Source organism: Leptonotus elevatus, chromosome 6, assembly GCF_054856555.1.
Source record: "Leptonotus elevatus isolate MCC_2025b chromosome 6, RoL_Lele_1.0, whole genome shotgun sequence".
Taxonomy (NCBI): domain Eukaryota; kingdom Metazoa; phylum Chordata; class Actinopteri; order Syngnathiformes; family Syngnathidae; genus Leptonotus; species Leptonotus elevatus.
The window spans coordinates 10,496,448-10,522,190 of NC_141244.1; the positions used below are offsets into that span (position 1 = coordinate 10,496,448).

The 25,743-nt window shown below is 38.2% G+C and overlaps 2 protein-coding genes and 1 long non-coding RNA gene across 7 annotated transcripts in view; 2 read left to right on the forward strand and 1 right to left on the reverse strand.

The window, feature by feature from the left end:
• The window catches only part of grik2 (glutamate receptor, ionotropic, kainate 2), a 153,734-nt gene extending 147,352 nt beyond the window's left edge, over positions 1-6,382 (reverse strand). For 2 of the 3 annotated variants that reach the window (XM_086079522.1, XM_086079520.1), the window contains exons 1-2: positions 5,288-5,499; positions 4,622-4,995 (exon numbers count right to left, since the gene is read on the reverse strand). In XM_086079522.1, the coding sequence (XP_085935648.1) occupies positions 4,622-4,721 (100 nt within the window). In that variant the 5' untranslated portion in view covers positions 4,722-4,995; positions 5,288-5,499. Of the gene's footprint in view, positions 1-4,621; positions 4,996-5,287; positions 5,500-6,284 lie in introns of those variants that run through there. The other variant, XM_086079521.1, reaches the window with a different exon arrangement.
• Positions 1,317-6,632, forward strand: LOC147172017 (uncharacterized). 2 transcript variants are annotated; one of them, XR_015095459.1, is made up of 3 exons: positions 1,317-1,616; positions 4,805-5,118; positions 6,294-6,632. It is a non-coding gene; the product is annotated as an uncharacterized LOC147172017 (long non-coding RNA). The 2 variants fall into 2 exon arrangements; XR_015095458.1 differs by lacking the exon at positions 1,317-1,616 and adding an exon at positions 4,637-4,710.
• Positions 6,633-12,870: 6,238 nt separating this feature from the next.
• The window catches only part of ascc3 (activating signal cointegrator 1 complex subunit 3), a 56,244-nt gene continuing 43,371 nt past the window's right edge, over positions 12,871-25,743 (forward strand). The window contains exons 1-10 of one of the 2 annotated variants that reach the window (XM_086078232.1): positions 12,871-12,952; positions 13,239-13,372; positions 15,118-15,268; positions 15,624-16,192; positions 18,055-18,166; positions 19,906-20,107; positions 20,505-20,640; positions 21,172-21,297; positions 22,528-22,731; positions 25,134-25,274. In XM_086078232.1, the coding sequence (XP_085934358.1) occupies positions 13,283-13,372; positions 15,118-15,268; positions 15,624-16,192; positions 18,055-18,166; positions 19,906-20,107; positions 20,505-20,640; positions 21,172-21,297; positions 22,528-22,731; positions 25,134-25,274 (1,731 nt within the window). In that variant the 5' untranslated portion in view covers positions 12,871-12,952; positions 13,239-13,282. Of the gene's footprint in view, positions 12,953-13,235; positions 13,373-15,117; positions 15,269-15,623; positions 16,193-18,054; positions 18,167-19,905; positions 20,108-20,504; positions 20,641-21,171; positions 21,298-22,527; positions 22,732-25,133; positions 25,275-25,743 lie in introns of both variants that reach the window. The other variant, XM_086078231.1, reaches the window with a different exon arrangement.

Below are 25,743 nucleotides of genomic sequence, written 5' to 3' on the forward strand. Positions count from 1 at the left end.
ACTGGCAGATGTTTTCATCAACACTCTCCAACATCACAGAGTCTTTCTTCACTCAATTGAGGCAGTAGCCAGTTTGTGGTTCTTTAACTGAAGGTCATTCAGTGTGGCCTATCTCTCATGTCTTTCTTTCAACAGCACAACATCTGAAAATCACCTGGTCAAGAACCAACTGACACATTGCAGACTGCTGTATGCTGGATCCACAAACCACAACCATTCGAACTACCATATTTTTCTCGTAACTAAACTGAGAAAGGAAGTTATCTGTAACTACAATATTAAGTTGAAAACTAAAATATATTGTATTTAGAACAGAAGATTTTGCACTATTTGTATCGTCTTACATATTTGTATTACAGATTAGCAGAGGACTTGCATGCACATGATTTTATATTTTGTGGTAATGTGCGGATGTCCTCACCAGTCGTACACCATGCTGCCGCTTTGATATATTTTTCAATCCCATTTTATTATGACGATTAACTCATTGACTCACTAACTCACTGGCATGTGACAAATGTTTTTGTTTTAGTAAAAGGAAACACAACTGAAGAAACATTCCGTTGTTCAATGAACAACATCAAGGCAGTGCCATGGTGTGATGTTGAGCATCTGGATGATAATGCCAACTATTATTTTAATGCTTAACAGATGGGCCTCTCAGAGACAGGCTTCCACATTAGGCTCATCTAAACCATTAAACGTTGACCTTCATACCAGTGCTGATAGAGCAGCAGGACCATCCATTAAAAGTGGTATTTGATGTCATTCACAAGTCTACAGCTCCCAGGAAATCAATCAAAGTGATAAAAAAAAGTTTGGTAAATAATGTATGATTATATCAATTGCTTGTTGTTGTTTTGTTTTGTTACTGAATGTCCTAAAAAAGCTAGAAAAGTGTATAGCCTTACAGTACTTGATTGAAAAGTAATATTTTAACAAAACTACAGAACCTTGCCTCAAAAAATGCTTTGTTCCACCCAATACTTCCCACCTCTCCCAGGCTGGGCAGAGGGGTATGATGCCTTCCAATCATTCACAGTCTTGCCTTAAAGCATAGGTTTCAAACTCCGGCCCTCAGGTTTTGGATGTTTCCCTTCTCCAACACAGCTGATATATGATCAGCTCATCAGCAAGCTCTGAATAAGCCTGATAACGATCCTGCTGATTGAAATCAGCTTGTGTTGGAAGAGGGAAACCTCCAAAACCTGCAGGACTGCGGCCCTCGAGGACCGGAGTTTGACACCTATGCCTTAAAGGGAGAGTGCGGAGGATTTAGCATCATCTAGTGGGGAATCAAGAGAATGCAATGATTTTGAAGCACGCACACAACAGTGTCTCAGAGAGACCACACTTTGCAATCCTACCACCAATTACGACCAACAATTATTTGGAGTGAGCGAACGAGTGTGCAGCCCGATGAACAGGAATTAGTGGGACCGGCGAGAAAGAGTGGCCAGCAAAAACTAGTGGAGCGGCTAACAAGAGCGGTTAGCAAGAACTAGCTGGAGTGGAGAAGCTAGCAAAACCTAGCAAGAGAAAGCAGAGGGAGGCAAGCTGCAGGAGCCTGAATCACGGGACTCAGCAACGACCACCTGCAAGCCTGAGTGCGGAAGGTAAGCAGCGGTGGACCCATTTGGTCCAGCACTAGCTGCAAGCACCGCCAGAGGCTAACTACTTTTGCGAAGTTCTTCTCCTTTAGTTATCCGTAGCAGAAAGATGGCGGCAAAACATATCAGCCTCCTGTAAGGCGCGGCGTGACCTATGTAATATAATTAGTGATTACTAGACCCACGATTATATAAAAAATGTACATTGATGTGATCTGACCTTTTTTTTTGCATATTGTTTACATTAAAAGTGAATGAACTATTAGTTGACCACTAGATGGCATTAAATCTGTACACTGTCTCTTTAAGTAAGTCTTAAACCAGGATGCAGTATGTGGAACATTTCTTAATTTCGACTACACAATACCAATGCTTGTTTTTTCTGTATTTAATGATAGTTCACTGTTTATTTGTTAGAAGTTACGTCTAACTAGGAGTTAGCTGACATTTTTTGTGGTTAGAAAACGTGTCAGGTGGTCAGAGAGAGCACCACTGTCCTCCGTTTGAACTGAAAGTGAGAGAAACAACAACAATTGCTACTGACAAGCTCAAAGACTTGAAGTCCAATCATTATAACTCCTACTAGGACATAGAAGGAATTTTATATATTAGCATAAGTGTTATATTCACAAAACGTATTTATTTTAACCCTCCAAATCCGAAGCTGTCGGCGGTGACAGGACAACACACTTGTTTTTCAAATCACCGTAATTTCTGAACCGCTAGCGCAAGCAACGTAATTCCAACGGATTCTGAAAGCAGAGAAACTAAGCTTTACATGGTTACCACATACATTGCGGGAGCTAGCAGATTGTCACGTGTGGAGGAGGGGGAATTTCCATGTCAAAGAGAGGAGTAACTTCAAAGTACCGTAACTCCGGCACCATTTTAATGTGTTTCTACATGTTGCTTTCTACATGTTGATTTCAAAAGTTAAAACTACGTCCAACGTCCTTTTTTTAAAGTACTTGAAGAGGTGCTTCTGTATTGAAAAGAGTTGTCCTCACAAAGAAATTCAATGATAAATATGTTTATTTTATTAATTCTTAATTAATCCATTGAGGTCAGTGGGTTGGGGGGGGGGGGGTAGCACTAAGCAACAACCTCTGGTGCTCCTTTGAGAACCACACTAAAATTGTTTATTACATCAATGTTATAAATCTATTTAAAAACAGTGTGATCTACCGTATATGTGCAAGAATCTTCCTTGCGAGTGTATCTATCCATTCATCCATTTTCTATAACTATTGGGTCACGAGTGAGCTGGTCACCAGCCATTCGCAGGGCACATTTAAATGAACGATTGACACTCACATTGACGCTGCAAGCAAAAGTACAAGGAGAAAAGACACACAACCACAAGGAGAAATTGCAAACTCCACACAGGAAGGGCAGAGCCCAGATTCTAACCCCCAACTTCAAAACTGTGAGGCATTTGTTATCTACCAATCCACACCAACTGCACATGTAATATAATTCCATAAGAAAATCATTATGTATCTGTTATAAACAACTGAGCACTGTCATTTTTACAACCCACTCACTCAAACTATAGTCACCAGCCACATTTGACCACTTACAGAATATAATGATGATTTAAGGTCTGTATATATATATACACACACACACACACATATATTGGGTCTCTCAATTGAGTTTCAGTTGAGTTAAAAACATGATGAATACATATGAATTCTATAATAATATGAATGAAAAATGTCACTTACAAAAGTAGCTTTGAGTTTTGCGCAGCAGGTGTCTGATAAAGCTCAATCTCATCGTATTTTCTGTTTTCTGAAGATTAATTTATCCATTGCTTATATTGTTTCACGCTCCTGATTAATTCAAAACAACAGAAACTGACATTCTAATTATGGTTCCTATGAATTTATTGCCGAGATTATTGCATTAACAGCTTTGTTCTCAAGGTCACTTCTCAAAGAGAAAGCTGTTTAAGTCAAGTTTGAAAGGAAGGACGTCAGAGGAGCTCTCAGCAGCAGGGTTTCAACTCAGCTTGATAGTCCTGCTGTAAAGAAGCTTTGTCAAGTGTGAGAAAATGTCATCACTCGTCAGATGATGTCAATATAGGGATGTGATATTAACATCACTTTTTTGAGCTGCTGGCGTAAATCTAATAAATACAGCAAATTAGAAATATGTCACATTCCATTAGAAACTGAAGCCTTAAGACAGCAGGTTGGGCAACTGCTTCACAGAAAAAAATAAGAAGAAAAAGAAAAAAGTAACTGAAGCCTTAAAAAGCACAAACAGATCTGTCAACTGGTAAGTGGTAGCTGGTCGTAGATTAAGACATGCTCAATTTATGCTAAATAGGGTATTTGTCAGTCATGGCCCTACGCAATTATCCTTAATGTTCCCCCTTATGGTGCCTCTCTTAAGGTACCCCTGACAACGTGTACCATTTCAATGTCTAATATCAAAATAACGGACAAGTAAAATCCACAGTTTAAACAAAGTTGGCAATTTTCATTTATTATAGAAAAAGTATTTGGCTCCCTGAGTATGCACACAGAGATGGAGGTATAATTGGGAGGAAAGGATTGTATCACATCTAAACTTTCATCTGCATATGTGAAACATTCTAAATAGCAACAGGTGTCAGACTTCTCGGCATTGCTGTTCACCGAAACATAAGGTGTACTCCATTCACTAATTCCCATGGGGTTAGCTAATGTTAGTGTAATGATATTATTATTTGATACCTGCATCTCAAGTGATCTATTGGAAGCATTTTTGAAGACAACATGCCCATTTATTCTTATTTCCCCAAACATGACTAGATAGATCTTTACCTGCCTGAGGTAGCAAAAAAAAAAAAAAAAAAAGCTTTGTGACTCTGTGGTGTAACTTTACTGTTTCTCACATGTGAAGGAAAGCAAATATAGGATATACTGTATGTGGAAAAGTGGTCACATGGGGCTGGACGGCGACGGTACAATACAGCAATCAAACTTTTGAGGTAATATGAGAGTTAATATGAAATGACTCACCGAATCTCAAGACATGTGGCATCCCATGAGAATATCCCACACATTGCAATAGCAGCAGAAGCAGCCTGCACCTCGACATCAACTGCGAGGTAATCTTCATGTTGCTTGTGCGCTGCACAGTATTGTTATTCCCTGAATCGGTATATTTCCCAGATCTATGCTTTTTCTCTTTCACTCCGGCAGGTTGGGCGACTGCTTCCTTACATCCATAAGGCAAAAATAAAAAAATCACTGCCTGTCCGGCTCACTGCGCCAAGAAGAAAATATAATAGTCCTTGGCCGAGGAAGGAGATGATGGTGATGAGGATGGAGGAGATGGTGGGGGACCTGAAGGGGCATCCATGTTAGGCTGGGCTCAGTTTGAAGAAATCCATCTGGGGAGAGACACAAGAAGAGAGAGTTGGAGCGAGTTAAGCGGCGATGTGATCTGCCGCTGCACTGCCGCACAGCATTTGAAGTGGAGCCATGAGAACGCATGTGAAGAAAGAACAGATCGGGTATGTTCCCCGCCTGCCGCTGACCACTCGACACACTCTTACCTGTACTGTTTGTTTTCTCTTAAATTGTTCGCATGTTTTGCCGAGTTGCCGCTCCAAACAATGAATTCGACAAGATTGCTTTTTGATCGGTGTCAAGTTTGTACACGAACCGTACGAGGTCACTCACCATGATGAATACTTCCATGTTGCTCCTTTTACTAATGCCTCTTAAAATTGCGTACAGGAGACACAAATACGAACATGGTCGGTGTATTATAGTTTATAAATCAATTCAAACAATTAGGAAAAGTTGCTCAAAATGTATGACATAAACGTTGACCTTAAAACTCGATTTTAGAATGCGACGCTAGAATGTCATTGCTGATGCGTTTTGAGGAAGTTGGAAAGTTATCCGTACGGAAGCCTCGGTGGTTCGGTTTTTCTGTGCGTGTACGTATTTAATTTGTCGTCAGGTGCTACGTTTGAAAATACTTTGTATAATGATGTAGGCTAATATAAATTAAAAGTAGTTTATGCAAGTTATGCAAAAGCTGACATTAATTTAAAAAAAACTTAGGGCATGTTTTTTCGTATTTAGCATATAGCCTATATGTAACCGTGCTGTGTAGATTTTAGTGTTGCGGTATTTTGTATTCTTCTATAGAATTACTGAACTGGTGCACCATAGTTTTTAAGATTTAATTAAGTCGAGGTGTATCGTGGATAAAGTTGATACTACGCTTTAACGCTGGATTTAAATTCAGGACTCGTCCCACAGATCATTCATAAAGCAGAGCACAGTATATGCCCTCATATTGTCTCTCTACACAAAATGCGCAGGCTTTAAAGGATGACAAGAAAAGCTGTCCAAGTAGGGGTCAGCTACAGTGTAGGTCATCATTTCCTCCATAGTTTTTTTGTGAGCTACTTCAATATGTAGACTATGTGTGCTGCACGTGTGCCAATTTGATGTGAGCGGCTTTTACCACACTCCGTTGTCGGGCATGTACACCAAAATTTTTGCAAGATCCTGTACCTATCTAAAATAATTTCAAATGCTCTCACTTACATTTCTTGTCTTAAAAAAAGGTAAGCATGTTCCTCTAGGTGTGGCGCCAGAACAAAGACACAATGTATGCCCAAACATTGTGCAAGAGATGTTAAGTTAGCTGTATTTGACTTACCTTGGACAGCGAGGAGCATGGAAGAGTCGCCGGAACAGCACAAAGAAGTTGCTTTGTTTCTCGGTGGGAGAGCAGAGCGGTTTCAGCACCAAGTCGCCTACGGAAAGCAGCTCTCGACCCGGCCGTGGGGAAGACACGCCCCCTGTCGGACTCTGGGACTTACTGCTTAAAGCACAACAGTTCACTGGACCGCTGCACACATCCGGCGGGCACGACTGATTGTCGGGCTCTTTAAGCAATATTATCATATATGTTGATCTGTTTTGTTGTTCGACGATGACATCTCTTGATTGCATTGTTGTCACATCGCAAACATGGCTCATCAGCAATAAATGACGTTTTAGTTCCTTTTGTGCATTCATGAAGGTGACAATAAATGTTTCTTATTGGAATACTGACTTTAATTAAAGTGGAATGGGTCAAATATTTGAATCATACAATTCCAAAGAATACAACACCCAACGCCATTAACCACAAATCAGAAATTATTATTATTATTGTTATTATTATTATTATTATCATTTAAATCAGAGCAAGTAATATAGGATATTATGGTAAATGACAGCCAAATGACTGCAATTGGGATTAAACATTTGTAATTTTCCAGTATATCTGCACACTCTTTTCATATTACAATATCAATTAATGTTTGTCAAAAAATACAGGACTGCTATTAGGGTCAGAAAACACATAAAAATACAAAAATTGCATACTATTATGAAACTAGTGGTAACCTGCAGTGTCCCCTTCATTGTGATTAGATGTATTAAAATGATGGAATGCTATAAAATAGATTATCTACAAATCTACATTCTAAATAGCACAATAATTAACAGCTACTGGAATGAGATTGGAGTTGGTGGCCAAGTGAAAAAATATCACTATGGGCAATACCACTTCAACTGCAAATCGAAAATATTGTTATCAGGGTCCTTCCCTGTCCATAGAATCAGAATCACTTTTATCCCTCCAATAACGGCACTGTTGGGGATTAATTTTGTTTGTTTAGGTCGCAGTATTAGAAAGCTGGTGTTACATAAATCAGGTAGAAAATGTGCTTTACACCGTTAATTAACACAAAATTAGTACAATTTTGTCATTTAAAAGCTGTATTTGTCTTTTGATTAAGGTTATTTTGTTGTATTGTTTTGTGTTGATGAAATTAGATTTTTAGGTCACATGCTGACTGACAATATTAATATTGCATTATTTTATTGTTAAAATGGATTTAAGTCAATGTGAGACTAAAGCTTTGGTCAAAGTAGTCTATGTCCTGTCGCTGTCCATACGTATCGTTCTGCACACACTGACTTTGAAAAATGAGTTTCAATGGATGTCATAGCAGCTATCAAAGAAATGCAATACTTTTTTATGGGGGGGGGTGTAAATAGTAACATTTTATTTTTAATTTCCCACTCAGTTGAGAAGGTTTGAACCAATTTGCTGACAGGACTCAAAATACCTTTGACCTCAGTATTGCAACTGTAACTAAACCCCATCTGTGGAAATCCAAGTCATCAACAAACGTTAAAGCAAGGCAACTGGACCCTTCTTCGTTGTTGAAGTAGACGACCTATAAAGGACCTTTAATTCAAAAGACTTCTTAAATTTACATCTTAGGTGTGGAATTCCCCTTTGTATGGCTCTGGCGGGTGTGGAAATTAGGAATGGTCACATGAGATTTGTGGTTGTTGCTAGGTGTGACTGTTGAATGATCGTTTTACCTAATGGACCCGAAGAGGCTGCCCTTCTATTTTATGGAATGAGTTTCTGTACTGTAGGGTTTGCTTGTCTTGTCCACTGGAGAGGTCACTGCACTCCTCACTACAATACAGTGCATAAGAAACATTGCTGATTTTGTCCTTGGGATGAACCAGCAACCTTCTCAGTTTTTTTGCAGTGTTTGAAGTGCATCGGTAGCTTATGTTTGGAGAAAATCCCTCTGAATTTCTCTGAAAAAACAGCAAAGTAAGGTCCTTTCATTCTCTGACCTTCACAACTCAACATGAGGACTTTAGTTTTAGCATATTCAGCCAATCAATTGAGAGAATTAAAAAAAGGACAACAAAGTAAGGCCATCAGGCAGCAGTAACAGCATCAAGCTATACAATTTAAAGGTGAAGGAGAACATCCCTACAGTGATGAAGGACTGATCTAAAGGCACATTCTGGAGCTGAAATGAAAGGGAGCTTTGATTGCCCCCGGTCTCTCTGATACCCTCCTGTGAGCTGCATGAAAAGTTGAATTCTGAGGTCGACAAATAAATAGTCAATGACATCTCTGTAATCTAGCAAGCCCTACTCTCTCAGTCATGGGGAATTAAAGCCACTGGAACGTACAAAATATAAGTACAGCTATACAAGTGCTGTCTTAACACAACACTGTGTTCTTTTTAAATTTAAAAAAAAACCGGTATTTGCCATTGTATTATAGAACCTGATTATAGGACAAATAATTATAGGACACCTGGCGTAAAGTTTATTATAATGGGGAAAGGCAGCTCGATAGATTAGTTAGCAAGTCTACCTCACAGTTCTGAGCTTCAGGGATTCAAACCTCTGCTCTGACATCCCTGTGTGGAGTTTGCAAGTGTGAATGGTTGTTTGTCTTTATGTGCCTTGCAGTTGGCTAGCAACTAGTGCAGGGTGTACACAAGGCTGGACTGGCCATCAGGCGTACATGGCAAGTGCCCCGTGGGCCGGCGTCTTTTAGGCCGATGCAATGCTTTTTAGTTATTATTTTCCTCCATTTTACCCCAAGAAACTGGCCCATAATTTAGAGGGACTAGTCCATTAACTCATTTTAAATATATACATCAAACTGGGCCAACATCAGTCAATATCAGTGGCAGAGCAATGTGTTAGACAGGTATGGTCAGGAGTCAGGCTGGGCCGGTGTGCATAAGTCAAAATGCCAGGGCCGATTCTTTTTTTCTTTTTCTTTTTTGCGCCAGTCCAACCCTGGGTGTACACCACTTCCCACCCAAAGTCAGCTGTCACTTGTGACCTTGATGAGATGGACAGGACCAAATACAAAAAAAAATATTTAAAAAATTATGATGATGATGACATTAACTGCAATGAGAGCCAAGTAGAATTTGTTGAACAGAGCAGTTTAACCCAATAAAAAATGCCCCATGTATGTCTCATAATAATAATAAATGTGCAGCCACACTGTTGGGTTTGCAAACATGAGAGGCCAAAATATATACAATGTGCATTCATTCATTTGGTGATAATAATTGCACATAGTGAATATGTAGTGTTATGTTGCAATTTTGAAAGAAAAGGAAGGGAAAAACTTCTAAGAGGACAGAACCATGGGCGAATCCGTGTGGGTGTGAAAAAAGGTTTCTGTTCTCACCATGCATTTGATTGATCACGGTTGCTAAAAGAGCCAACAGGTGTGTCAGTTTATTGAAGAAGCCAAAAGCAAAATGCTATGCCCACAATTGTATCTCCAGATGTGTGGGCGCTGCCAGGGATTTAGGGCCCTTTAAAATCATCATCATTGCAACCCCCAGCTACCCTCATAGAACAAACAAGTCGATTCTGTGGGCGCATCACAGAACTCTAGCGAGCCATGCATTCATCATGCATCTGGAAATTTACAGTGTTGTGCGAGTGAGAGCAATACCTTCACTAATCCTGTACTGGCATTAAATTTGACTTTAGCTCAAGTCAGTAGCCCGTGATTGGTGTCTGTTGCTATGAACTTAATGAAATATTATGTTAATTTAGTCACATTTTGAATATTTTTGTTCATAGAAAAAAAATGCAGATGATCACATTTGTATTTATTTTAATTAAGTCACTGCAACTCATCAAAAAATCGAATAGTATTGTTATGTCAGTTGTATTTGGTTACTTGGTTCAGCGCATATACAGTACATGTACATATGCTAAAGAGCAGTGGTGTACTAAATAAAGTAAGGTTGGCATCAAGTATAGTTCAAAGAGAGGGATGCTTGGTCCATCCCTCTCTGATTGTCAATTAGTGCAATACACTGGAGAAGAAGTTCAAACAAAGCATTTTAATGAGGCAAGGGGCCACTGCTATGTATCACGACAGCAGTTTTATAAATACCAGCGTCTGAACAGGTTCAGTGGCAGAAATGAGGAGAGGATAATCAAAGAAAGAAATGGTTGAGGGGAAGTGGGTAAAAGAAAGTATTGAGAGATCCACAACCATTTTCTTTGTGCTCACCCTGCTCATTGTAAGTAATCAAATGAGTTTTGAAATATAATTAGCTGACCCTGACACACTGTAATGACTGTGATATTATGATGATGATTATTATTATTATTATTTTATTTTTCGCATTATTATTATTATTATTATTATTATTATTATTATTATTATTATTATTATTATTATTATTATTATTATTATTATTATTATTATTATATATACGAGTCTCACTATTCGGACACACATTTTCCTTGGGTCATAAAACTTTTGTAGAAGTCAAACCAAGCGAATTGTAATTTACTTTATTAAATAAAATAAAAAACTTTAAAATGCCACCACCACTACAAAACACATGGAAAAAAATGGTAGTGATATTTACTTGAAAAGCTTAGTAAAGATTGATTGACTCAGAATTTCTAAGTAAATTTTACAAGGCGTTTAACTAGAATTTCTGATGTGAAAAAAATGTACTATACTTTTTTTGAAATAAATATAAATTCCCATTTTTTTCCAGTAGAAATTGAGAAGAAAAATAAAAGTAAATATAATAATAATAATAATAATAAGACAGCAGCATTTCAGCATTGAGCGCATGTTTTAATCAATCATTAAATCTCCTGAAGGCTGAAATACATGATAGATTACTAACTACATTTTTTAACAAGTAACTAGTAACTGTATATACAATTTTAAGTAACCCTCCCAACCCAGGTTGGCAATTGAATACATCCTCTAAATTAGGGTAAAGCTTCAGACAGTTTTTTTGTTTATTTTACAAGATCCAGTAGCTTGTGGAGCCTTTGAGGAAGGAAACAGAAAAACTACAGGGGAATGACACTGCGTGGAACATATATATTGAATTTGAAAAACAAACCTGACGGACATATTGCAAGCCATGCAGGCTGTGGAAAATAAATGATGATGATTAAAAAAAAAGATGTAATATTTGTGAATGGTATTTTCTATCCATCATTTTCCATAGTGCTGGTTGTCATTATGAATCTAAATTCAAAGGCACTGAGCTAAAACCAGAGTTTTCCTTTGTGGTTCAGGTCATATTACTTTGCCCATGGTAATGTCATCCACCGAATATTCATTTGAAATGAGGTTTGTGTTGGTTACAACAATATTAAGGATGACAAGACAAACATGAGAAATTCACATAGATAAGACTCAAACTGATGTATTGTTTCCTACAAGCTATGCCCTTCAGTGGTGTGCGTGCGTGTGTGTGCGTGTGCGCAGTATACGCACTCATTAGACTCGCAATACTTTCTGGTTGCAGAATTTTCTTGCAGCAATGCCTCTGGCTCACCATTCATGCACAGGACTTGTGGAGTTGGGATGTGTACGGTGCAATGGTGGCTGGCCAATTGAGGGTGTGGGCGCCATTCCACATTCACCAAAAAAACATGAACATTTCAAATAAAATGAAGTAATAAACTACTTAATTTTGGGGGAATATATATGGATAGATGATTGCATGGGAATTCTTTCACGTGATGAATGAAATGTTTGTTGATGTCTTTGCATGCAACATTAACTTGAGAGATAGAGCAGCTGGATTTTTTGAAAATCTAGATCTCAAGCTAGTCCCAAATCAAAAACATGTATAGTTGTCTACTGCCATTGACTGCTACCATTTCTCAATGGTGTTTTCTTGTTATTTTCTGCCTCTGCGGCTACAACTTTACAGTATGGCATACAGTTGTACCATTAAGTCTGGGAGAAACGCTACATGCACATTTCATTGCTAAGAATGTGATTTTTAATTTGATCTAATATGGTATAACTCCTAGTGCCACTCAACGCTTCATCTGTATCATGTTGTCAGAACAGAACCATCAACAATGAAATGAAAGTAAAAGACCATTAGGGGGGTGGGGGGGGGGGTGTCTAAACCTAACCTCTGTGAGTCATGATTCATAATACTGAGAGATGAAGGAGTAAATAAAAACTGTGAAGTTCGTTCTTTGAGAGGTATTACTCCATACAGGGATCCTAGCATAGAACACGTACTGATAATAACAGGGGTTTTACCTGGAAAAATAACATACACTGTCAGTCAAAGTGGCAATGTAGTCGTGGGACTGCTATAAAGTTAGATTAGTGCAATTCTTTGCCGATCATTATTACTTAAAACAAATACTATAAAATGAACTAACACGCCTTCTTATGAGGTACATATTACATTGTATATCTGTACATTTCTAAATAATTAGTGATTATTCTATCGTTATCCTTATTTGCAGAAATTTTGTTTTGATTTCGTTTTTCAGAAAACTAACTAGAGCCTCGTATGACGTAAGTATTTAAGTGTATGGGTAACGTAGTCTCTTCCGTTGTCTCTTCTAACTAGTTGATGTAATAAAAACTACGTCACCCACAATTCTTTGCGCGGTGGAACTTTTGTTGACATGTGCCTGCCTGCCTGCCCGGTCGGCCACCCTTTGCTTACTGGCGGACCGGTGTTGAAGGTGTTTAGTAACATATGTGTTGCTATATGAAACTGACAGTTTTCGATACGCTCTGCTTCTCTTTTGTCACCACATTTATTATTCTAAATGCTAAACGCGTCTAGCATAGCTGTAGCTTATACAGATAAGGAAGTGACAGTCAAGATCTCGAGCTAACATTAGCTTGGGTCGAAGTTTATTTGGACTAGTAAAGCATACCTGACAGATAGAGCCCGTACATTATTTCAATGCAGCGTGAACGTTAAAGTGACTGTACATTTTATTCTCTTTGTTTTGTCTCTAGCAGAGATATATTAGAGCAGCATTTTGAAGACGTTGTGGGAGTAAGATATGTCGCCTCCGCGGCTGACAGGAGCTCTACGCTCCTTTTCTAATGTCACCAGGAATGAGAACTTCGATGAAAAGATCTGTGATCTCAAGGTAAGAACATTTAAAACCTGTTCACTTTAAGCTTGTATAGTTCAGTGAGCAAATATAATGACTGTATCCCTGTTGAATATACCATTATTGCTGTTTTTGTTATAAAATCCTACATAAGTAGCCTACATATAGAACAATTGCAGGCTATTGTAAATTCAGATCCAATATGGGTAATTCATTTTTAAAATTTTGGAAAATTGGGACAGCTTTCAGGGGCCACACAAAGCTAACCGCAATTGTGTTCATCATAAACGTTAAGACAAGTTGTAAGGAGAAATTTATATATATATACTGTATGAGCATTATAGCGGTACATAATCAACATTCACTAAAAACGTGTCACCGCTATGCAAAATTATTCAGAATTTTTAAAGTGTGCTGAGTTGCGGACATTTTGAGAATCAACTTATAACTCCCACCTCTCCCCATCACAAATGTGCCATAGACACAAGATGGCCATACTAAAACATTCCGTTTGATACTTTTTTAACAGTTAACAGCTGTAAAAAATAAAATAAAAAAAATAAATCTGTATTAAATAAATTAATATTAAATAAAGTTAACTTCAAAACTGAAATAAAGACAAATCTAATGTGAACATGCAAGTATGCGTTTTACAGAGGACCACTTTTGATTTTATGCAAAGTCTTCCATTAAGTAATTGAATGACAAAGCTGTGCATTGTCATAATTGATGATACTCAAAATCGGCTAGCCACTCATACGTCCTTGTCTTAGTCAGCTTTATTTATTTTTTTAAAGCGCCATTCAGCAAAGGCAACTGAAACAGGGAGAGTTACTGCAATGTGGAGGGCAATCCAGAGATTTGGATACAGTATAGTTTATCAATCTTCACTCTAGACAGAGACTGGATATAGATGTTCTTATCTAATAAGTAGTAGGTTTGAGCCACAAAGTTAATTTCAACAGCATCCACCATCAATTGAAGCATGAGCTTCCTGTTCTTCCCCTCCTCACCTCTTACCTCTTGCTTGGTCCCGTCTCGTGGTATCATTTAGACCAAGTCTTGCTCTGAGCGTCCCCTCTGATTGGTCAGATGTTGAGGCTCGTCATTGCCACGCCTTTCTCTTTCCTTAAACAAATGGTGCTAATTTGGGTACCTCACGAGATCGTACGCATTCCACACATCCATTGCGCGTTTGCGCAAATGCGTCCCCTCGTGCAAAATGTGCCCCCACCAATAGAAAATGAGGCCCTTGCCACAGTGTGTGTTCTGTATTTAACCCTGCACTATTCAATACAAGTTATTTTGTGGCTATTGGGGGAAATTCATTGGGAAATAAAATTCCAGAATATACGTTGGTGCTTGGGAATTTTTGTAGTTTAATTCGTGTCCACACTCAAAACACAAACCACACTTCCTCAATGAAATGAATGGAAATGCCATTTCAGCCTCTCAAAATACCCAACAAATATGTTTGTGATGTGTTCATGTGTTCAGCATTGTTTTTTGGCATTGTGAAGTCACAGGCAACCATGCCGAAATTATTAAATGGGGCATGGAAAACACATGCAAGAATCAATTTATTTAATTAATAAATTCTACGCATTTTTAATATAATAGATATATTATTGCTATGAATAAATTAAAATAATACATACAAAAAAAAAAAAAATTAATTACATATGCAATCATCCATCCGTCCGTCCTTCCATCCATTTTCTGAACCACTTATTCCATTTTCTGAAATGTAATTCTGTTTTATCTCTGGTGGCTCATGTTAGACCAAACGTTTGAAGAGACAGGAGCTGTTTGCAAGAGATGGGCTCACCTGGCAGAAGATTTTCCACTTTTGCACCGATCATCAGGACAAAATGAAGCAACATGCTGTCCAACAGGAATTAAAGAACCTTCTTTCAGCAGCCAAACAGATAGGTAACGCAGGAATGCATGCGCACACACATGCAAACCTAATTAAAATTTGTCGGAAAATGTTGTTCTTAAATGGATTTGTTCATGAATGATGTTCCACTAAGGGTTTCCATCTTAATTGTCACTTGAGCAATGGAATGTATTAAGCCATTTACCAACACTTTCTCATAACACAAAATATTAAATTGTCCAAGTGATGAACTTGTAAATTTATGAACTGGTAAGTCAAGGTAGCAGACATGTCAGAATGTCATGAAGCAGAAAAAGCAGGAACTGTGTCTAGATTTGAAATATAAATCAGAACACTATTTTATGTGCTATCATTACTTAGGATATTTTTTTTTCTTATTATTTGCAGTGGGGAGTGAAAATGGTCAAGAGGCAATTGAACATGCTGCTGTCTTTCTTTTGGAGACATTCCACAACAAAGACCACGTGGGCACAGAGGAGACTCGGGCCATTAAGCAGATGTTTGGCCCTTTCCCCTCATCTGCTGCGGAAATTTCTTGTACTTGTGTGACACGGCTGATGGATTCTCTTAGTGATTCCAGAATTGAGGAATTTATCCAATCCTATTGCCCACGACACAAACCTCAGCAAGGGTCTTCTTTTGGACACAACATTGCCTTCTCCCATGAGTACTATATGCTCGAGCCGCTGGAAGAACTGCCCTGCTCTGGCATCCAAGATCAGAACATGAGCTTGGACTTTACCAACTTCTTAAACAATCAACAAAGTAAGATCAATGTTGTCAATGAGGAAGAGAATTTCTTCACAGAAAGATCCTTGTTGAATGGAACTATCCTCAGAACAGAAGTGGAGAAATATCTGAATGAAGGAAATATATCATCCAGCCCAGAGGATCTGTGCACCTCTTTATTTGAGATGCTTGCCTCCAACAAGAGTAATGATGAGCTGCAAAATGAGGTACGTGTTTTGTAAAAAATCTCATTTAAAAAAGAAGGTTCATGGCGTTTAGTTTTGGTTCAGTTTTGTTGTTTGTTCTTCGCACTACAAAGCAGTATATATTGATGATTAAATACAATTAAATTAGTAACTGTGGTAGTAGTTATATTACTTTTTGATCATCTTTTGAAGATAATATATTAATGAGCTGAATACATAACCGTAAGTCTTTTTGAGTGGTGGTGCAGTGCCAAAGACATATTATGGCTTTTGGAATCACCGTTGCAAAAAAACGTGTATTCGTGTTGTTTATATTTATTCATGGCGAGGGGTGGAGGAGGGTCTGATTGATGTTACTGTACTGTAATCTGAATTTTAAGCTTGGGCAGAGCGATAATGAGGCACAACCCGTAACAGATGGCAGTTTGGGCTGCACACAAAGTCGGTCAATTTGAAGCATTCATTCGAACAGATTGATGATGTATATGCATAGATTTCGTAAAGTATGTGGTGGAGGTGGTAGTTAGCAGAAGTGTGTGTCAGAAATGTGAGAAAGTTCATCTGGGATCTTGGATATATAGCGTGAATGAATGACATGAATCCATCATAAACATGCTATTATGTATGGAGGACCAAAACTGCCCAAATTAAAAATAAATAAATGAATAAATAGATGCATAAATGACTAAAAGTTAAAATAAAAATAGATGTAAAAAATAAAATTAAAAAATATATATAAATGAAAACAAAAACAACAAAATATAAATATATCCCAAAATAAATAAATAAATACAAAAATAAAAAACAAGATTCAAAAAATAAAAATAAATATAAAATTAAATGTCATAATAGATACAAAAAGAAATATATAAATAATATTAAATATAAAAACGCTCTGCTCTCACATTTATTTATTTTGTGCTGCAGACGGTCGGCCAGGTCGAAATGTTATTTAAATGAGAGGGCGGTCCTAAGTGTGTGTTGGGTTGGACGCCGCCGTTGCAAACTGCCTGTCAATGGTCGAGTGAGCGGCTCGGCGAACAAGGAAAGCCTCGCTGGCTTGCATTGGAGAGCTTCAGCAATGGACGACTATCTTGTCCACTTTCACCACAACTTGCGACTTGAGTTGCTCCACAACAAGTCGAGTATTATATTTAAGTGAATTATATTTTTTATATCTGTTTTTATTTTCACTTTTAGTCATTTATTTATTTTTAATTTTGGCAGTTTTGGTCCTCCATAATTCTCGGATAGTCATGTCCTCATGACGCGTGTGTGGGGGTGGCATGGCTCAATGGTAGAGTGGTCGTCTCCCATCAGTGAGGTTGTGAGTTCGATCCTTACCCCTGGTGACCATGTCAAAGTGTCCTTGAGCAAGACACAGAACCCTGATTTGCTCCCAGTGGACCTGGCAGCACCCTGCATGGCAGCAGCCGACCACTGGTGTATGAATGTGTGTGTGTGAATGGGTTAATGTGAGGCTTTGAAAAGCGCTTTGGGCACCAAACGGTGTAGATAAAGCGCTATTTAAAAACAGTCCATTTACCATTTACTGAATATTGATAATTACTTTTCGGAATATATATTAAAACATGCTTTTTTAAATCTGATACTGTTGATCAAAAGATTAAACGCTAGTTGCAGCCCAATGGTATTGATGAAAACCGATGCCTCAAATGGGCAAAGAGTCAAACAGCAAATATAAAATTTTTATATTCATAATTTATTTTGACTAGCCTGAATGTGTGCAACTTTTGTGTTCCTTTTGTGGAACACTGGTCTAGATGAGCACACTTGTATACTTGCTGGACACATGGATGTTTGTATTATTGACTTACAGCAGCTACTGTAATTTTTTTCCCTCTCTCTCCTTGTCCTTCTAGTTATTTGAGCTGCTTGGCCCAGAAGCTCTTGAAATGATCTCCACACTTCTGCAGCAAAGGACAGTGATTGTTGACTCCCTACTTTTCCAGCCACAGTCAAATTATTTACAAGGTAGTAAATACAAGTTTTTCTTTCTTTCCTATACTGTACATCTGGAATGTATTCATCATTCATCACATTCTCCATGATTTGTAATGTTACAGCCTTATTCCAAAATGGAATCAATTAAATGTTTTCATTAAATGTCTATATATACCACATAATGACAACATGAAACAATTCTTGTTGTTTTTCAAAATGTATAAAAATAAAAGAAATGAACATAGTCTTTTATAAATATGATGCTACAAGCTTTGTTGAAAGGAGAGTGTCAGTAGCCAGCCATTTTCAGATCTCTCCAGAGTTCATTTGGATTCAAGTCTGGGCTCTGGCTTGGCCACTCAAGGACATTCACAAAATTGTCCTGAAACTAATCATTTTATCTTGTCTGTGGACAAATGACTAAAGTTACAGATGTGCTAATTCAGGGTCTAAACAGCATATAGGCTATACAGTACTACATACAGTATAACTGGGGAGGGATGAGAATAGTAAATGCTCCTGAACAAGTCTGAGTGTACTATTAACTTGCTCGGTACTCCACTACAATAGACTTGCATGTTTTTAAACTTTTCTCCTTCGACTAACGAACTCTCCAAAAAGTACGTTAGAAAGGACGAAAAGAGAAATGTGTGCTGGTTTTTCACACGACTGTGACCCAAAAATGTTTTAGGTTTTTGCCTTGGTATCATTTCCGCAATTATAATACCAAAAATGTTGGCATTGCAACAACACTAATATATATAAACGTGGGAATTTAATGTTGTTTTATTGGTTGTTCCATGATTGAATGTTCACAGTACATGCAAGAGACCAAGGAGAAAGTTATGTCATTAAAAGTTAAATTAAATGTACAGTGGAAATAAATGGCAAATGTGCTTCACTTGTATTCTAACTTTAAGATGCTTAACGTGCTTTTACACTGTCACTTCATTCACCCAGTCTCACAATGATTACTGGTACAGCATAACAGCATAATAACCAGAACGTGTGGAGCAAAGATGATGATTTTTAGATTCATTTAGACCATAAAGGGCGCTCATGTTACAGGAGTTGGAAAAGTAATGTGTCGAGGGCACTGGTGTGTGGGATACTAGTGACAGGATCCGGGTAGCAGCAAGATAGAAACAGCAGGTTGAATCTCAAGATGAGATAAAGTAGAAATCATTCAGTCAATCAGCACAGGCTGCAGTGCAATCATCACATCTCATCAGTTTTCAGGAGCGAATCTGACTTTATTGAGCTGTTGTGCCTTAAACAGATGGGCTGTGAAGGGGAACTTTAACACCTTCAATGCCACCTTTGCCTCACACGATCAACATTTCTGATGCATTTGAATTTCTTCTACTTATTTACTGTTATCATTTGTCGCCCTAAATTCTTGACTGCCAATACTGCATCCATTTCCCCCCTGTACTTGACCATTAAAAACAAATATTTAGTTAAGTGAAGTTTGCAAACTCTGAACAAGGAATTTATTTTCATTTTTTTTCTTTTTTTCTTCTTCTTTTAAAAATAAAACAATTGGAGGGTAATTTGCCTGTATGTATGAAAGTGACTGTAAATTGTAAAGTATTAACATGCCTCTCACCCCAACGTCAGCTTGGTCAGGCTCCAACTCAAGAAAGATGCTAGATGACAGGGTTTATGTTTGATAGTTGACAGCTGAGCAAGCTGTGATTTCAGTGCATTCAGTGGATTCACCCGCTGTGTTTGAGATCAACCCCGTAACCTCATTTCCCCCGTTCCAGATTCCATCCGAAAAGCCAGTGACGAAGTTACTCGGCCCACCTACGGCTGTCAGGTGACCATTCAGTCCGAACAGGAAAAACATTTGATGAAGATATTTCGCAGGGAGGAGAAGAGAGAGAGGAAGAGAGGAAAAGGAACTGATGATGTGGAATGCTCAGACGCTCTCATGAACTTTGACCCAAAAGAGATGAGAGCCCAGCGGTATATCAGATCTCTTGTCTTCTTTCTTTACTGTTTTGTCTTTGTTTGTCCTTTTCTCCACATGTGCTTTTGCTAAATCTGACAACCTCGAGTATTTTTAGACAACTGACATGGTGATGTGGTGTAGTAAAAAAAAAAAAACTTATGGGAAATTACTTTATCTCTCTCCTTTTAAGAAAATATTTATTTTGTTACTTGACTAATAAAGGATGACAAAATGATAGTGTTCCAATTTTCTCAGCCCAGCCAAATGAATTGTGGTATGATGAAACACATTAGTACATTTTCATATAAATGATTAATTGTACAAAGGGGAATGCAGACGTTGTAGGTTTTTGCCTTTGCTCCTCACACATTTGTATGTGATGGTAAAATGCATTCTTGTTCTTTCAAACAGGGAGCAGGCTCTGTTGACTGCACGCCATGAACCTGTACTTGGCAGAGAAAGAGTGTATGAGCGGATTAAATACCCAAATGTCTATGACTGCTATGGAGAGGCCACCAAGACACCTGCCTTCGTTGGAGGATCTAGGGTGAGCCTTTTTTCGGCATCTCTTGAGACACATATGCATTTACAAGAAATGTACATATACAGATATGTACACACATTGTATATACACCATAGAGTGCTTGTACAACTGTTAAAGCGATACAAGACTTATAACTCATTGTCCAGTATTGGATTAGGCATTGTGTACAAAGAGTAAAAGTGCAAATATCTCTGGCATCAGTGTATTCCTTCCTTTATCATCTTAACATAATACTGTATAATGGATATTGTTGCTAATATACGTACAGTGACCAGCCACACTTTATGACCACTTGTGCAGTATGATGATATACAATACATTAGCTGTATCAATTTTTCTGGCCTTAAAAAGTTGAAAAGTTTGGGATGTATTAATTTAACATTGTTTATGATTGTGGTTATTGTGGTTGTAGTTCTATACAATTGCAAATGATAATACACAATAAGGAACATAGTGAGAAATGTTATACCTCTGGGACAACTTAATACGAAATCATGTTTCACAATATTATTTTTGTATGTTTTTTGCATTTAGTTGCTACTACCTGAGGGAATCCGCAGAGAAAATACCAAAATGTATGAAGAGGTGGAGATTCCACCTAATGAACCAATGCCTATTGGCTTTGAAGAGAAACCTATATACATCTCTGAACTGGATGAGGTAAGATCACATATATACTGTACTCTTTGTATGTAGCACTGTTAGTTTTGGCTGCCGTTTTAGTCATAATTTTAGTCTGTTGGACGAAAATGCTAATTTACCTTAGTCACATTTTTATCATCTCTAGTTTTAGTTAACGAAAACTCTAAATTGTTCGAGTCTAAATGTGGTCACATAGTTCTTATAATTGCTAATGATAATTTATATATTATAAATTTCATAATTTAGACAAAATTGTGCCACAATAAGAAAATAGAAAACTAGCAAAAAAGTAAAACATAAATATAGTAACTTCTTTACCACATGACTAGCACCCACCCTTAAGTTTTTTTTATCTTTCTCTCTTGCAAATGGCTACAAATACTGTAAAGTGTTTGTTCTGTTGGGCTCGTATGCTTGTTTTGGGTGTGGTAAATCGCAACAGGTGTAAAATGCTACATTTCCCCCCATGTTTACACCCTCACTCAAAGGTTAGTGAATGTGGACAAGTTAGAGAAAGAAAGATCCCTGCATATTCACAACATAATAATGGTTAACACACATGAATTGACCTGAGCATAACAAAGCTAACTTTAGCCTGAAGCTACCTAGCACCCCATTTGTGCCAGGTGTTATGTGAAAAACTTTAAGCTTACTCTGAATTTGATCAAAAGGAACACTGTCTGTATAAGATATGTTAATTGGACTTGTTGCTCTTGTTGGAGAGAACTTAGAGGCTATTCTGACATCCTGGAAATAAATTCAAGCAGAAGCTGTCCAAAAATTCAAAAGTTCAATGGATGCGAGAATTGTGACGCTGCTGCTATTAAATAAGATAAAATGTGACTTGATCTGTTGAAATGTTTTGACTGCATTAGCCTTTTTCTAACAGTTGATGACATGACATTTGCAGAGTATTTGTAATAATCAGAGAAAAACTTAATTTGCATAATAATTTGGTACGCAGTATGTTTTATGTTGTGCTGCCCTTATATGCAGAAGTTGAAAGAAGTACGCTTATATATTGACAAAGTCAGGAATAGAAATAAAAAGAAAGTCATAAAATAAGTTGTCAGAGAGCAAAATACTTTTGTTAGGTACATATTTCTTAATCTACTTAAGTACAGTAACCAAGTATTTCAACTGAACTTTTTCCTATTATAATTTTCCTATTTCGTCCACTGTTTGTATATGTGCTTGTGCTGGTGTGTGTGTGTGTGTGTGTGTGTGCGTACGTGTCATTTGACCCAGATTGGACAACTGGTATTCAAAGGAATGAAGCGTCTTAACAGGATCCAATCTTTGGTGTTTGAGACTGCCTACAACACCAACGAAAACCTCCTAATCTGCGCCCCAACTGGTGCTGGCAAGACCAACATCGCCATGTTGACTGTCCTTCACGAGATTCGGCAACACATACAACCTGGTGGTGTCATCAAAAAGGATGAATTCAAGGTGCAGTATGAACACGAGTGTACGAATGCAAATTTCATCTGGAATTTAATTTTACCTCCCCCTTACATACACTTACGATTAATGGAGACACTGACGTCTCCATATAAGTGTGTGAGACGGGGCGGCGTGGCTCAGTGATAGAGTGGTTGTCTTGCAACTCAGAGATTATGGGTTCGATCCCATGCCATTGTGACCATGTCAAAGTATCCTTGAGCAAGATACTGAACCCACAGGTGCTCCTGATGCTGTGTCATCAGTAGGTGAATGAGTGTATGAGTGTAAAGTGCTTTGAGGGCCTTGTAAGGTGCAAAAGCGCTATATAAATGAAGTACCATTTACCATCTTTGCACACACTATTGTGAATGAAAGACACGCCCATGCCAAAGTTAGTCTTTATGTATATAATGATAATAATTTAGCATTTAGCATGCAAAGTAATAAAACAACTGGTCACTGGATTGACTTTTTTTGTTTCTTCTGTTGGAGGAAAAGTAGCCCCTCCCATTCTTCGCTTGAAGCAACCCTGGTGTAGATAACCCGGAGTGATATTTCGTGTTCGGTCCGAACTTGACATCACTGAGGCGCCAAACTTTGATGTTGGTGAATTTAATCTGTCCATTATATTGTTTGAAAGCGCTATATAAATAAAGATGACGTGACTTCATGGGGTATATGCCACGGAGGAGGCGTGTCTTCCGATTTCCGGGTTTCACACATTAGCTTTGTTTCGTTTCCTGTTTGCGAGGTGTGGGCAGCGTCCCAGTTCTTGCGCTTTCGCTTTTGTGCCCCTCGGTTGCGCGTTCCCGTCGATGGGTGGGAGTGTGTAAGGCCATCAGCGGGAGTATTCAAATGGGGGACGCAGGGGTGGGGGTGCTAGTGTTGGAACGCAGCCAGCAGTGGTCAGAAACGGCGCTGATGTCCGTGGCATCTACCCCATTCAGTGAACTACAAAACCAGGCAGAAAAGAGGGACATGACTTTCGGGTAGGGGGAAATGTGCATTTTGGGTACAATCATTTCTGGACTATAAGGCGCACCCGACTAAAAGCCGCGCTAACTCAATTTGGGGAATACTCGAGTTTGTTATACATATAATTCGCACCCGACTATAAGCCGCAGGTGTTTTAATGTTACCGCACCGGATTCCCGCTACTTTCTTTTCCATAATGAGGGCACAAATTGTCTCTTTCTCGTTCTGTCTCTCCTACTGTATGTGGGCTCACTTGGTTTGTTTTGCTCTGCCTGATGCTTTTGCGCTTCCTTTGTTGTACTCCCCCTTGTGATCTTTTGGATAAGCCGCACCTTTGCATTAGCCGCCGGGTCGAATGCAAGTGAAAAAGGTAGCGGCTTATAGTCCAGAAATTACTGTAAATTGAAATGAGTGAATTTGATTAATCATATCCAAGCATTTACGACAGGTTTGCTTGAACTTTGGAACATCGCTAACTGAAACTGCACATGGCAGCTTGACAAATGAAAACAAACTCTTCCAAATTCCTTCTCCACTTAAAATAACTATAATGGGCTAAAGGGTTTGACAAGCTACATTTTTTATGTTTTTTGTCCTACAGGGAATGTGCTTTGTTGAATAATCATTAGAGTAGCTATGGTGCAATAAATAAATAAAATCAACTGAATCTATGCTGCAAAAAGTTGCTTTTACACTACCTCAATAATTTTGTTGGGAAATGGCTGGTTAGAAGTTATTTTGGGTTGTTATATTGTGCACAGCGCTTGTATGGTGACGGTGAAACAGCATGCTCAATCTAGACAGAGGACCCATGCTAAGATCTGTCCAGCACCAAAAAAATCTTCTGCACAGTGTGTGTGTGCGTCAGAATTGGATCACGGAAAATAAGAAAAAGAGGGCTGATTTATAAGCTAGCTCTTTATTTATCAAGAAATGTAGCATCAAGATGCCCTTTCCAAAGACACAAATGCATAAGATGTTGAAATATAACTATATAAACATCGTTTTGGTTTTTGTTCTAATATTCAACGGATGGCAGCCCACTCAAAAGGTACCAGTGTGCATCTTTTAAGTCCATGGTGTCAAACAGAGCATAAACTAAATAATTCAGACACACAGAGACTTTGTTCTCGATAAACATACTCACACATACAGTAGGTTCTCCTGTCCTCCCGTGACAAAAAAAGCACTTCACATACTGTATGTCACTGTTGAGCTGTTTGTCAGTAAATTTAGAATTGTGACATTTACCAATTTTTTTTTTTTACGAACATTTATCACCAGCATTTTACCAGGACCTTTTTCTTGTCCATTAGCCTTTAACACTGACCACTTTCTGTATCTTCCATCATCCCTAATCCAATTTACCCCGCTGTGGTGTCTACCCTTCTCATTTATTCTCGAATGTTGTGTACTTAATTTTGTGTCTGCAGATAGTGTATGTTGCTCCAATGAAGGCTTTGGCAGCTGAGATGACCAACTACTTCAGTAAACGATTGGAGCCACTGGGCATCACTGTCAAAGAACTCACAGGTGACATGCAGCTAACCAAAGGGGAGATTCTACGAACACAGGTACCTGCCACCCACATACACACAAATACTGTATGTCCCCGAGGAAGGCCAAGTGGCTTAACTATGTGTGGTCCTGTTTATGTCACAGCATTATTTCATTGCAAATCTTTATTCATTTATATTTTTTTATTGTCTTTTGCTGCTAAACATATTTTCTGTATAGTTTCAATCTAGCGTATCAATCTTGGGGGCTAATATGCTTGCACAGGACAGGTTAATGTGGTGAATACCAAATTATTTGACATATCCAAAAGGAAAATGACCTCTAATTGGGTGGCTTCTCAGTTCTGGCTACCATTAGAATGTTTTTACCCCTTTTCCTGGAGTACTTCACCTGTAGCGTGAAAGTCCCAGCACGTCAAGACAATAAACAGTACACATTACATCGTAGAAGTTATTCAGGAGACATGAGAATTTCAATTGAATTCCGTATGGCTTTAAAATCTACACATGCCCCTGTTCAAATGCC